This window comes from Sparus aurata, chromosome 17 (genome assembly GCF_900880675.1).
Source record: "Sparus aurata chromosome 17, fSpaAur1.1, whole genome shotgun sequence".
Classification (NCBI taxonomy): domain Eukaryota; kingdom Metazoa; phylum Chordata; class Actinopteri; order Spariformes; family Sparidae; genus Sparus; species Sparus aurata.
The window spans coordinates 30187221-30201768 of NC_044203.1; the positions used below are offsets into that span (position 1 = coordinate 30187221).

Sequence of the window (14548 nt, forward strand, 5' to 3'; positions counted from 1 at the left end):
CACTATACTTGCTGCATATACTATATTTAAAGACACTTACTCAAAATTCAGGAGCCACGCATTTTATTTCAAATTTGAAAAGTAGACAACATTTTGAACAATCCACCAAAAGTAAACTTTATTTAATTGGCCAGCATAAAAGTAATTAAACAAGATAAACACAATCGTTTTGGGGTTTTTTTGGCATTATTGGCATCATGAAAGTGACTAAAAACACTCATTTCATTTGTTACTTTGATAAAAAACAGTTTCGGTGAGACGCTTCAGTCGTCTCTGACATGATTGATTACATTTTCTCATTCTGGTTTTAAACCTTACGTGAACTCTTCTCTCATCAAAATGAAGTACTTAAATGAGCATCGCCAATCAGGACATTGAAGGCACCACACACCTTATACATTTTAACTAATTTAACAGTAAAATTAAGGGCCCCAGCTCTGATTAAACAATAAAATGCAGTGGAAAAAACAAGTAATTTTTGTAAAGAAAACCCCCACAGACAGCACTAACATAACGTGTGACATTATTATGTTTAAAGACATATTGTGGTCAGGTAGACTGTGTATTTGGTCCCAAAATCAATTCCCCCACCATATTCACTTTTTTTTCTTGAGGTCATCAATGAGCCATTTCTCCTTTCCCTCAAGGATTTCGTAGAATTTGTCTTTGGCTCGAGCAACTTTCAGGGACTTGTAGAGCCTCCTCATCTGCTTCTGAGAGGTTGGCAGGGCCGAGATTTCATCATAAGTCTCCTGGTCGATGACTTCCTTGGCGAGGAGCTGATCCAAAATTTGTGGAATATTGGTCACCCTCTGGATCAGCTCTTCTCTGTACTTATCCACGAAGAGCGCTCCTGAAGAGAGAGGGAAAAAGTGACCGCCTGGATTTGAATATAATGAAGCCAAGTTACTCCTGGCTCCAAAGAACAGGTGACTGAAATAAATCGTGAATTGCAGTGTAATGAGATCAAATAATCACAAATCACATGTCTCATACAGCAGTAATGAAGAGGAACAGTGACCCATCAAGTGTTCGTTCTAACGCTTTAGGATAAACAAACACATTTATTTTTAAATAACAGGTTTTGGAATTTAACTACATCTGAAAGAATAAGCTCTACATTTTTATGTTCTAAATGACATTTTAAGTTTTTCAGATGACATCTGGGGAAAAAACACTTGCTGGCTTTCAGGCTGAGAGTGAGATGAGAAGAAATTTAAATAAAAACATATCTAGAAACTATGCTAAATACTAAGATAGGAGACAGCTTGCAAAGTTAGCAAGAACGCTAGAAACATGGGACAACAAGCAGCCTGTCCAAAGTTTTTGGTTATTTGTCGCGATCAAACAAACATGATATAACGTGTTAATTTGTGGGTTTTACAGCCCTGACACACTGAAGTGGCAATATTAGCCAGAGCGGTGTGAAAATGATTTAACATAAAAACAGATTGTATATCCGCCGTCTCAAGTCTTCAGGTTTCCCCTTTCGCTCACGGTGTGCCCGGTTTCTTTAACTTTGCACAGAGACCATCTGGCTGTTTCCCCTTACCTCACATCTAAATGCTAAGCTAACTGTCTCTTCTTCTCATCTAACTATAAGAAAGAAGGAAAAAGCAGTATTCCCCAAAAAGTCAAACTCTTCATCTAAATTCAGTAATACCACGCAGCACATATCAGCAGCCACGGTTTCTGTCATTACAATTGAGCCTGTACTATAGAAAGTACTTAGAAATACAGCTGACATATTTCTACCTGTGAACTTACCGTCTGCCTCAGGAGTCACATGGTCTGCTCCAGCTGAGGCTCCTGCAGCTGACACAAAAAGAAGGAAAATAAAATTGCTTAACAAAGGACTGGACTTAGACTAGATTATCTTTACACACAATACACACAGCAAACAGATGGCTAGTATGGATACAGACTTTGTCTCTCCAAAGCTCTGGCTGCACTTCAACTTTCACTGATAATACTTGTGATATTCTATTCTATATTTTCGACCAAATAATAACAATAACACCCTGTCATAGTGCCCATTTGTTCCTACCGCGGGTGTAAATCAATTTATAGGTATAGAAAAATGTAAAATAATGCTTCTGTTTCTGACCATTTTCAGCAACAAATTTTGTGCTAGTTGAACTTAAAGGCAGCGTGATGGTGTTTGTGACATCAACTCGAAATAAACTAAAGTAGTGATGAAGAATCATGTCACTGGGCTGCAAACCGTAAAATCTCTCCTCTATATGTTATTTTAACATTTTGTGCATAGGTATTTCTTTGATATTGTTGTTTTGACACTAAATCTGTTGCACCTTCTTGTGCTGCTTTTATGTTTCTGTGGGCTGAAGACAGTTTTTCTGGTGGAAAATAGATTTTCTTATTTATTCTGTTCTTCTATTCTACTCTGGAAAGACAAATTAATTGGAGAAAGATGAAGCTTAATGTGAAATTCAGCAACAGTGCAACTCGTTACAGCTAATCTGTATCTGTAATGTCTTGTGGTAAAAACAAAACAACCGATACAACTCACATTGACTGGAACCAGCTTTTGAGGTCAGTTCCTTCGTGTCTGCAACTGCAAAAATAGGAAGACAGCGTTAGATTGTGATTGAAAAAATATGTCTGCAGGTCCTGAAAAACATAATTAACTTAGCATTTTTACACTTCTGGTTCCCTCATGTCAAAGGCAGTGTTTTTCCTGAATGGATTTAATAGATTAATAGATTTTTAGATTTTGTTCAATGATATAAAATACGTCAGTAAATATTGTTCATGTGACGACCTGAATGTCAGAGAACCATGTTGGACTTAACACAGTGAAGCTCTTCAGCCTTAATGAAGTCCAAAACGAGTCGAATCTGTGATGTTTCCTCCACTGGATTACTGGATACAGTACTTGTACTTTCTTATTTATTTTCTCTCTTAACAGCATCTTTAAACCACCTCTGAGTTGTTTTGTTTTGTGAAGTGATTATAGTGCAGGGACTTGGACTTTGATCTTGACTGTGGCAGCTCCCATCCCATTTAAAATCCTGTTCCACCAGTTATCCAGTTATGTACACCTGGTCTATGCGGAATATACTTTGCATAACACAATGCACAACTGATATTGAGAGAGTAATGTAACCGTTGGTATTGCACATGAAATTGACAGCAGTAATGCACATAGGTGACAAACAGCCATCAGTACTGCACACCTGGAGCTGCTGGTTTTCTCCATGAAGTTTTTTAATTGCCTTAAAAATGTCCTCTCCTCGCATGCGTTCTTCCATGTGTAGTCGCCAGAGGAGGGCGGGGTTATAAATTAGGGCAGGCAGATTTAAGGATGCCCTAATCAGGCGGATAGGTTGCTGTCTGTCTGGAGTCCTCACCAGCTAATTTGCGGCAGGCTGGTGGGGAGGATGTGAGAGCACTAATGACTCGTTTTGGAGCCGTTCTGGGAGGTATGTTTATCTCATTTGGCAGTTTGGGTGTATGTGTGCATGTGTTAATGCTGACCATATTGCATGTTTGTTGCCACTAAAACAGTTGCAGGGGAGAAGCGAACCAACGAGCGTCGGGTAGATCAGTGTGTGCACCCTGCGACAGTCTGTGTGGTATGTGTTGCTTGCATTGTAGTTTTGTATTTTAATATTACAAGGTGGATGTGTCATAGCTTGTATGTCGCACTGCTTGCTTGCTATATGTTTGGTGTTGTAGGTGCATGAGGAGCAGCAGTGTATGGCCTGACTGCTGTTCCTTTTCCTCTTCCCATTTTTTGTTTGGTTGAAGTGTTTGGTTGAACAGCTATCGCTGAGCGGGATTGCGCTCCTTTGTATGGCCTCGTGTCAAGATACACAGAGCGGAGCTGTTCAGCCGAGCTGTCATTTACTTTTGTTTTGTTTGTTTGACCACTCTCCCACCTACTGATCAGGTTAAGCAGTCAGCTTTAAGTATCCAAATGTGCTCAACCTGCCTTAAAACGAGGGGCTTAGGGGGTTTGCTGTGTACGCCGGCAGGAGTTGCATTTTGAGTGTGTGCAGTGGATATGGTTGCTCTATAGAGGTGCCGTGTTATAATTACTGCCAGGTGCGTGTGTGTAACATCATTAGTCACTGTTTTGTTTATCGCCTCGCTCGCCTGCAGTAAGCCCGAGGGAACCAAGGCCGGCTGTGAACCTGATCATTAGGGGAGATGTTATAGTCACTGTTGCTCGTGACACTACTTTTATATGTGCCAATAAATAATTAGACTTGAGCCTAACTTTTGTGTGAATAAAGGAACAAGTGTTTTAAAACTTTATACTGGAGTTCTGCCTCATCTTTCGAACAGAGGGTAACACATGGGCAGTAATGTTAATAGCTCCTCTTTTGCAGTCACATCTGTAAACACTATCCAAATAAAAATGCACAGCTGGGCTGTATCGCTGGTGTCTGTAGACTCGTCTAACTGCACTGAGAAACACTCAGTCTGCAATGTCTCTCTGAAGCTGCTGTGTCAAATCCTCGGCCATTACTTCACAGCGCAGTGTAATTGTACTTCTTGATAGCTGAAGAGCTTTGATTAATGATGATATTTCTAGTTAGTTTTTTAAATCCTGAAACAAGGAGTCAGCTGCCTCAACGAAGGCCTCTTTTATCATCTCTCTATCTTGGAAGGACTCCTCATGCTTAATAATAGTGATACACCCATAACCATGCTTTGGTGTCGGCCTTTGCTTGTGAATTCCGCTCAGTGAAAATCGACTGCTGTCCGATTAAGTGTGATTTTAGTTCCCTCATCCTTCTCTTTCTCAGCTCGCTTTTCAGAGGGAAGTGAGTGTTGTACTTTTTATGAACAGTTCGAAAGTGCCTCAACATTCCCCTTCTTCGGAATAGTGATGGTAGTTTGACAAATGCACATTTTTTTTTTTTTTTTATATCTCTTCTTTTATCAGTTGAAGCCTCTAACCAGGATACTTGACTCTTGTGTTTTGCAGTAGCCAGCGCGTTTGCGCATGTGACCCTACAAGAACAGATCTCAGACTGGCCAACCTGTATGTCAATCAGGCGGCATAGACTCCACTTGGCCTTTCAAAGATTCATTTATTTTCCTACTGCTTAATCTAGAAACAAAAAAAGGGATGTCATGCGATCTACCCTCACTACCTTTGTGATCTACCGGTCATCACGATCTACATATTGGGGACCCTGTCGGTCATTATAAATAAATGGTGATACCAACCTAATATCAGCCGATATGTCGGCCCACCTATCGGTCGGGCTCTAATTTCCAGTAGTTTGCCCCACACATTAGTATTGAAGCGTTGATCTGTTTGCACTGTTAGGGCGGCCCAACGGTGTGAGACTTTCATGGTACCATTTCTGTCTCAGAAATGATCAGTTGTAGAGTATTACGCAGTTGTTGACTTAGGCCTACTATTGCAAAAAGTAAAACATTTGTGAAAAAAGTAGTATAAAGTCTTTATTGACTGCTAAACTGCATGTAATCTGATAAATGACCTCCACTGATGTCACTCGGTGGATACAGTGACATCACTGGAGGCATCAGACTTTGAGGCTGCTTTACAGCAGAGACTTTCTACTATTGCCTAGAAGGACTTTGTTTACAGTAAGGTGATGTAATATTCTGAGCTTGCTTGAAATCTCAGCCTGTGGGAAACATTGAGCAACTGAGTGACGTCGCTGGAGGCATTTTGCAGAGTATATGTACAGCCTCCTCTGGAACCACAAGAGCTTTGTACTACTTTTTTCATACATGTAAAATCAATCCACAAGACCTGTAAACACACTTTAAATGTGTGCAAATTGTTGGAGCTGCCCTTTAGGGGTGAACAGCCTCGAGAGGAAACAACAGGGGGCGCTCATGACGCACACAAGCAAGGGTCCGAACTAACACCAACTACATAAACTATGTAAAAGGACTTTCTTTTCGTTACTTTCTTACAGTAATATTGCGTCGGTAAGCTGTTCTGTATAAAACACACCTCAGAAATCATACAGGGTGTCAGCTGACTGCAGTTCCCAGGACTTCACCACATGGCTGCTCCAAAGTGAAAGTATTTTTTTTTAAAAAAGGAAGCGGGCTCGTTCAAATGACTTTTTCACTCTGATTGTCCAACTTCGTTAATATCTACATGTACTTGAATGCCTTTACGATTTTGTTGTTGAAGAAACCCTGCACGGCGCTTGGAAGTTTCTGTACAAGTGCAGCAGAGAGTCACTTACCGAGGGCGTCTGCTTTTTTCTTGCAGCCAATATCATTCAGCAGCTCAACAACCACGTCGAGAGCTTCGTCACCAAAGTTTGTGTCTATAACCTGTGTGACAGCCAGATAGTCTTTTCCCTCCAGACTGCTGGTTGGGATCTCCTTCTCGACGTTCAGCTGATCCTTGAACTCGCCCAATTCCCCCGCTGTCAGGTTCTTCAGACAGTTTTTTATCGCCATTCTGATGGTTCTGGGAGCCATTTTTCACCAAGAGATCTCAGCCCGCCGTTCTCGTTAATATGAACTCCTTTCTTCTGCCTCACGTTACTGCTCCCTAACCCTCCCTCAGAGGGAGGAGGATGAAACGCATCGAGGACGTCATATCACATCATCAGATGCAGTGAAGGTGTTGGCGCCAAACAGGAAACAACCAGTACACGCATGCCTGGAACCAGCTGTGCTGCATGTTAGGGGTGGGCGATACTGCAAATTTTGGTACCGATCCGATACCAAGTAATTACAGGGCCAGTATTGCCGATACTGATACTTTTTACTTGAAAATTCCTGATCATTGAATGATTTTGTACTTTTGCCTTTTAATTAGTTGATCATGATAATAATAAAACACAGGATTTTAGCCAAATAAGAAAATAATATTTAACATAATTAAATCTATAACCTATCTGCATGTAGCCTAAATAGGAATACTAATGTTCCTTCAACAGATACACAAAATAGTAATTTTACATTGCCATATTCATACTTCAGGTTTGAGGTAGGCTATATATGGTAATATAAGCATATATGTTTGAGTTACAGTAAAACAATTAAGGGGCACAGTGAACCTGAGCGAGAGAGGTGGAGAGGAGCGCTACGCATAAGGACTGAGAGACGCTGCGATCACACAAACTCTGTGAAGAAATATGAGTGATTTGCTGATCTTGTAGAAGAGAAACTACAACAAAAATATCAATATCATCATGCTAGTATCGATCCGATACCAATACTCACCTTGGTATCGATTCTATCGATATTTGGATCGATCCGCCCACCCCTACTGCATGTGTCACCCGAATAGTATCTCTGTTCATCACACTTGCATACATTTTGATAATATCACTCAGGAAAAAAACACATTCACACTGTGTCTTTTCAACACCTTTGCGGAAACAAAACATGCCCAGAGAGCCAGAATGATGAAAGTCTTTTTTAACTTTTTTAAGGTAGGTTCAATGTCGTCCACAGAACTTATTGCGGGTGAAAATTAAAGCATTTTTAAATGTTTTTTCTGCAGCAGGATTCATATCGTGACCTCAACCTCCACGAGATGTGCTCTTTACCAGTTGAGCTATTTATCAGCTTTATTCAATTCCATGTTTTGGCCATCCAAACTTCATCAAATAGCTTTGCCCCAAGGTTCATATGACCAGGACTTTGCATTTAAAAAAAAGGGAACAAAACCTCTAGGTTTTGCTGCATGGAGTGAAATTTGGCTGTCATAAAAACTTCTTTTTTTAACCACACTGTAGACGGCTGTGACTGAAGTTTAAAAAGCTGTCTAAATTAAACTCGGAAAAACTTTAATTTTGAACCAGTGAAAGCTGAAAGACGTAGTTGGAGCCATTTTGATGATGGTGGAATCATGGTAGTCCACTTAATGTAGGACTAACAGATGTGGCACACAGTGAGGGTCTATGTTTTTTATTTGGGAGATGTTCTTTTTTGGGGTGTATAAGGTGAAATAAATAGATTGACATATCAGACCATAGTTTTTTGGCAACTTGACCAAAGAGCCAGGAAGCACGCCATCTACACCAGAGCCTCCTGCACATTACTGACCATAGAAACGGTGCGTCAACAATTAGTCAAAAACTTCCTCTGTATGGAGTTTGTTACACTCAGGGATAATCCGGATTTCCTGTTTGTTGTCCAGCAAAACAGATCGGGCTCGGAGAGCAGAACCAGAACTGACAGCAACTATGATCCTAGACAAGGACCTCGGGACCAGAACACAGAGCCAGAAACCAGAGAAGGGCAGAACTGGAAAGGGTGATCAGTGAAACTTACAGCAAAGTCATTGCTTTCTTAAAACAGGGATTTTGAAAAACTCAGAAAATCTAAACTAAATAAAGCTGCCATCTTAAAAGAGACAGTTCGAGGGCTGATGTGCCAGCCTGGTTCTAAAGCCCAAATAAAAAGCAACTTCAGCATATATCAGATGTTGATTACTGACACAAAAAGTGCACATACTCTGCTTGAGTTGTTACCCGTGAAAGAAAAGTAAAAACATGAAATTCGAAAGTCAAAACTGTGAGTCCAAATGAATTTGCCCAGTGTCACAAAATGTTTGACATGTGCAAGTGATGGAGCTGCTGAAAATGTTGAAGGTAACATGGATGAAAATGAAATCTAGACAATGGACGCTGTTTTGTAAATCCCTGAAATATATAAACTCAACATCTGACAATGAACTGCTGAGATGTGCACAATTTTCTAAAATAACCTTGACTGTGTTTACCTTTAATTCACACTGAAGATCATCTATGCATTTAATTAATTTCAATATATGAATATTATATTATGTTTTTTCCCACTCAGCACATGTCCAGTTGTATTCTTTTTTAATACAATTGTTGAAGTGTCTTTGTAATTAATTAATGCACTTAAATTTAGGCATTGAAATGTCTTATACTACTGAAACAGAATATATATCTTTTCAATCAGGCTGTGTTTGTATGCACTCCTCAAAAAACCTGAAGTCCAGTTTCAAACAATATAAAAGAAAAATGCAACTTTTCATTACAGGTGTATCAAACAGATCTGCTCTTGTTGAAACCTTACAAACTTGTGGTCATGAGTTGAGATGATCAAATTAAACATTTAAAAAAAGAAGAGAACACACGATTTCTACTCTATGACACTATACTTGGTGTATATACTATTTTTAAAGACACTTACTCAAAAATCAACACATTTTACACATTTTATTTCAAATTTGAAAAGTAGAAAACATTTTGAACAACCCACCAAAAGTAAACTTGTTTTTATTGGGCAGCATAAAAGTTATTAAACAGGATGAAAACAATCTTTTTTGCATTACTGGTATCATGAAAGAGGCTAAAAACACTAATTTCATTTGTTACTTTGATAAAAACAGTTTTGGTGAAAATTTGGTGACATTTTCTCATTCTGGTGTTAAACCTTATGTGAACTCTTATCTCATCAATATGAAGTAGTTAAATGAGCATCACCTATCAGGACACTGAAGGCACCACACATCTTATACATTTTAACTAATTTAACAGTAAAATTTAGGGGCACAGCTCTGATGAAACATTAAAATGCAGTGGAAAAATAAAAAAATGTTGTAAAGAAAACCCCCACAGACGGCATTAACACAACGTGTGACATTGCTATGTTTAAAAACATGTGTTCAGGTAGACTGTATATTTGGTCCAAAAATCTATTCCCTCACCATATTCACTCATTTTTCTTGAGGTCATCAATGAGATATTTCTGATTTTCAACAAGGATTTCATAGAAGATGTCTTTGCAGGCTGGAGCATTCAGGAAACTGTAGAGCTCCCTCATCTGCTCCTGAGGGGGTCGCAGAGCTCTGATATGATCATAAGTCTCCTGGTTGATGACTTTCTTGGTGAGGAGCTGATCCAAAATTTGTGCAATGGATTTCACTCTCTGGATCAGCTGGACTTTATGCTTATCCACAAAGTGCCCTCCTGAGGAAAGAGGGAAAAAATTACTGCCTGGATTTGAAGATATAATGAAGCCAAGTTACTCCTGGCTCCAAAGCACAGGTGACTGAAATAAATCAAAAGTGAATAGCAGTGTATGGGGATCAAATAAAACACACGAGTCATACAGCAGTAATGACGAGGAACAGTGACCCATCAAGTGTTATTTATTTTTAAATAACAGGTTTTGGATTTTAACTACATCTGAAAGAATAAGGTCTACATTTGACATATTTTCTAAATGACATTTTATAAAGCTCTGATGACATCTGGGGCAAAACACTTGCTGGCTTTCCGGCTAAGAATGCGATGAGAAGAAAGATACGACCACAACATCTCTAGTAACTATATATTAGATTAAGCTAGGAGACAGCTTGAAAAGTTAGCACGAACACTGGAAACATGGGACGACAAGTAGCCTGTCCGAAGTTTCAGCTTTTTCACGTGATCAAACAAACGTGATATAACGTGTTAATTTGTGGGTTTTAGGGCCCTGACACACCAGGCTGACGGTCGGCCATCTGTCAGTGTCGGGGGCGTCGGCGAGCAACGGTGTGTCCGGCACCATTGGCACAACTCTACCCTTGTCACCAGCTTTTCAGAAGTGGCAATATTAGCAAGAGTGGTGATGACAATGACATCGTTTTGACATGTGTGGGCCGTTAGAGGTGCTGGTAGCCCGATTTCTTCTTTTATTTAACTTTGCACAGAGACAGTCTGGCTGTTTCCTCTTGCCTCACATCTTAATGCGAAGCTCACTGTCTCCTATTCCTCTCATCTAACTATAGGTAAGAAGGAAAAAAGTAAATTTCCCCAAAATGTCAAAATCTAAATTCAGTAATACCACGCAGCACATATCAGCGGCCACTGTTTCTCTCATTACAATTGAGCCTGAACTATATTTAGAAACACAGTTAGGCTTGACATATTTCTACCTGTGAACCTACCGTCTGCCTTGGGAGTCACACGGTCTGTTCCAGCTGAGGCTCCTGCAGCTGACGCAAAAGTAAAGAAAATAAAATTGCTTATCAAAGGACTGGACTACTTTATTTCTTAATACACACAGCAAACAAAATGCTTTTTTTAAATAGATGGCTAGTATGGATACAGAGTCTCTCCAAAGCTCTGGCTGCACTTCAGCTTTCACTGATAAAACTATATTCTATTTTACATTAGTGACCAAATAATAACAATAACACCCTGTCATAGTGCCCATTTGTTCCTACCGCTGATGTAAATCAATTTATAGGCCTGTTGTTAGAAAACACCAAAGAAATTTGGCGCACTAGTCTGAACTTAAAGGCAGCATGATTGTGTTTGTGACATCGACTCAAAATAAACTGTGGTGATGAAGAATCGTGTCAGTGAATGGGCTGCAAACCATAAAATCTCTGTGTACTTTTAACATTTTATGCTTAGGTATTTCTTTGATATTGTTGTTTTGACACTAAATCTGTTGCACCTTCTCGTGCTGCTTTTACGTCCTGGTCAGCTGAAGACAGTTTTTCTGGTGGAAAAAAGATTTTCTTATTTATTCTGTTCTTCTATCCTACTCTGGAAAGATAAATTATTTGGAGAGAGATGAAGCTTAATGCGAAGTCCAGCAACAATGCAACTCATTACAGCTAATCTGTATCTGTAATGTCTTGTGGTTAAAACAAACAATACAACTCACATCGACTGGAACCAGCTTTTGAGGTCAGTTCCTTCGTCTCTGCAACTGCAAAAATAGGAAGACAGCGTTAGATTGTGATTGAAAAGATGTCTGCAGGTCCTGAAAAACAGAATGAACTTTGCACGTTTACACTTCTGGTTCCCTCATCTCAAAGTCAGCGTCTTTCCTGAATGGGTTTAAGAGATTTTCGTATTTTGTTCTATGATATAAAATATATCAGTAAATATCCTTCATGTGATGTCAGAGAACCATATTGGACTTCACACAGTGAAGCTCTTCAGCCTAAATGTAGAAGCTAAACTGTAGATGTTTCCTCCAATGGGTCACTGGATACATCTCACCTCACACCTCATCTTTAAACTACCTCTGTGTTTGTTTGTTTTGTGAGGTAATTGTAGAGTGGGGTCCTATCCCATTTGAAATCCCGTTTAGCCAGTTATCCAGTTATGTACACCTGCCCTACCTGACTACATTTCCAGTATGTTGTTTGCCCCACACATTGTTATCGAAGCATTGATCTGTTTGCATTGTTAAAGGCTGCAAACAATCCGTGTCCTCCAATCCATTTGTTCCCTCGGATGTAGAGTGAAATATTAAAATGGACAATTCCTGACAAATCCAAACGGCAAGTGATTCATGAACAATCCTGGCCATGTCAGTGAATTGTAGATTTCAACCACGTCACCCTACAGCAGTAAGGCAAGCGTCGTATCAGCCTTACAGTTATCCATTAACCTTTGTTATGACTGGTTTATGACCACACGACCTGCCACCTGACAGTATAACCACAGCTCAAGTCTTAATTTTGCAGATTATACGTACAGCTTCCTCTGGAGCCACACAAGCTTTACACTACTTTTCTTTCATGCATGCAAAATCCCTCCACAAGACCTGTAAACACACCTTAAAATGTGTAAAAATTGTTGGAGCTGCCCTTTAGGGGTGAACAGCCTCCAGAGGGAACAACAGGGGGCGCTCTTGACGCAAAAGTGCAAGGGATCTGAACTAACGCCAACTACATAAACTATGTAAAAGGACTTTTTTTCCCGTTACTTTCTTACAGTAACATTGTGTCAGTGAGCAGTTCTGTATAAAACAGACCTCAGAAATCATACAGGGTGTCAGCTGACTGCACGGCCGAGGACTTCACCACATGGCTGCTCCAAAGTGAAAGTAAAAAAAAAAGGAAGCGGGCTCGTTCCAATGACTTTCCCGTTTTCAGATTTTCCAAATTAATAAATTAATATTTACACATACTGGAATGCCTTTACGATTTACACGGTCAAGTGTCGCTTATTTTGTGTTTTATTAATGGTTAAATCCTCTGCAGCAGAAAACCTGCACAAGGTTCTGTACAAGTACAGCAGAGGGTCACTTACCGAGGGCGTCTGCTTTGTCCTTGCAGCCAATATCTTCCAGCAGCTCAATAACCACGTCGAGAGCTTTGGCCTCACCGAAGTTTGAAACTATAACGTTTGTGACCTCCAGATAGTCTTTATTCTCCACCCTGCTGGTTGCGATCCCCGCATCGGAGATGAGCGCATCGCAGAACTTCTTAAAGTCCTTCTCTGGCAGGTTCTCCAGGCAGTTTTTTATCGCCCTTTTGATGGTTTTGGGAGGCATTTTCACCTACAGATGTCAGCCCGCCGTCCTCGTCGATGTAAACTTTTTTCCGCCTTGTAGATAAGAGCAGCCTGACGTCACATTTCCTGCAGAAGGACGAAGCCTCCTCCCTCTGGGTGGACACAACAGGATGACGTCATCAGAAGCAGTGATGTGTTATGCAAAACAAGAAACAACCTGTCCACGCATGCCTGGAACCAGCTGCGCTGCATTTTTCACCCCAACAGTATCTCCACAAGAGTATCAGGATATAGATTCCTGCACCCACTTGCATGAATATTACTAACATCACTCAGCCAAAGAAACACATCCAATATATGTCTTTTCAACACCTGTGCGGACACAAAACACGCCCAGAGAGCCAGAGTGATTTAGGTACTTTCAATGTTGGCTCGTGATGGCCATAATAAAATAAGTTTGCAAAATGTGAATACAGACATATTTTCACATTCAGGCTTCCAAAGAATTTATTGTGGGTGAAAATTAAAGTATTTTAAATGTATTTTTCTGCAGCGAGGATTAATATCCTGACCTCAACCTCCGTGAGGCATGCTCTTTACCAGGTGAGCTATTTATCAGCTTTAGATAGACAGATGGATGGATAGATAGATAAGTTAGTTAAGTCAGTAACTAACTAACTAAATTAAGATTTTTTCCTAAACTTAAAGATCCACTTTGTGAGAAAGTTGGATTTTGAGTCTGATGCCCAGCTCCTCAAATACCGATGCTTTGAGATTGTAGGTCGTGTCGGTTGCCATCCTAAAGCTTCAGTATTTGGCGAGCTGGGTGTTAAGACTCAAAAATCAACATTCTTAGAAAAACTGAATACTAGGAATAATTTAAAAAGAAATTCACTTGTTACAGTAGCAGATAGACAGACATGCAATAAGTACAAGACTTAAAAATACTAAAAATGATTTAGAAAACAGAGAAAGATACAATTATAGAAAGGCCTATACGCCATGCGCATTGTATGCAGGAGGTACGTGTGCATTGTATACATTTAAATAAAGTGTAAAAGCATTGCCTTGTTGAAGGCTGGATGTTAAATAAATACATAAATAATAATAATAAATACAGTGTTTGAAATGAACAGACTCAGTGTAAGAATATGAATATGTTAAAAAATAAAAATGGTGTTATTGCACAGGATGGTGGAGGTAGAAGTGGTAAGTAGTGCAAGATAAGTAGGTGCTTATGGTGCTACATTAAGGGTTATTGGTGTTGAACAGTCTGACAGCAGTTGGAATGAATGACCTGCGTTTGTTTTTACACCGCGGATGAAGCAGTCTGGGGTTGCAGAGAGGGGCTG

General features: G+C 39.8%; 2 protein-coding genes and 1 long non-coding RNA gene across 3 annotated transcripts; 1 reads left to right on the forward strand and 2 right to left on the reverse strand.

Moving 5' to 3' along the window:
* Positions 1-46: 46 nt before the first annotated feature.
* Positions 47-6582, reverse strand: LOC115567534 (uncharacterized). Its single transcript, XM_030394223.1, has 4 exons — positions 6207-6582; positions 2531-2575; positions 1768-1815; positions 47-853 (listed from the first exon to the last, which is right to left on the reverse strand). Exons 1-4 carry the CDS (start codon positions 6445-6447, stop codon positions 597-599), a joined length of 591 nt encoding a protein of 196 aa, XP_030250083.1. The 5' UTR covers positions 6448-6582; the 3' UTR covers positions 47-596.
* On the forward strand, positions 3314-8602 carry LOC115567537 (uncharacterized). Its single transcript, XR_003981218.1, has 3 exons — positions 3314-3443; positions 3529-3596; positions 8120-8602. It is a non-coding gene; the product is annotated as an uncharacterized LOC115567537 (long non-coding RNA).
* A 611-nt stretch (positions 8603-9213) lies between these two features.
* Positions 9214-13353, reverse strand: LOC115567532 (apoptosis-associated speck-like protein containing a CARD). The gene is made up of 4 exons (XM_030394222.1): positions 12993-13353; positions 11614-11658; positions 10886-10933; positions 9214-9923 (listed from the first exon to the last, which is right to left on the reverse strand). The coding sequence occupies exons 1-4, from the start codon at positions 13234-13236 to the stop codon at positions 9667-9669; spliced, it is 594 nt and encodes a 197-aa protein (XP_030250082.1). The 5' UTR covers positions 13237-13353; the 3' UTR covers positions 9214-9666.
* Between the last annotated feature and the right edge of the window lie 1195 nt (positions 13354-14548).

Coding starts and splice junctions, on each gene's coding strand:
- LOC115567532 (XM_030394222.1), bottom strand. CDS start 13,236: ATGCCTCCCAAAACCATCAAAAGGGCGATAAAAAACTGCCTGGAGAAC. Junction 10,934..11,613: donor AAAAGCTGGTTCCAGTCGAT/GTGAGTTGTATT, acceptor CTTTTGCGTCAG/CTGCAGGAGCCTCAGCTGGA. Junction 9,924..10,885: donor TGTGACTCCCAAGGCAGACG/GTAGGTTCACAG, acceptor CTCTTTCCTCAG/GAGGGCACTTTGTGGATAAG.
- LOC115567534 (XM_030394223.1), bottom strand. CDS start 6,447: ATGGCTCCCAGAACCATCAGAATGGCGATAAAAAACTGTCTGAAGAAC. Junction 1,816..2,530: donor AAAAGCTGGTTCCAGTCAAT/GTGAGTTGTATC, acceptor TTTTTGTGTCAG/CTGCAGGAGCCTCAGCTGGA. Junction 854..1,767: donor TGTGACTCCTGAGGCAGACG/GTAAGTTCACAG, acceptor CTCTCTCTTCAG/GAGCGCTCTTCGTGGATAAG.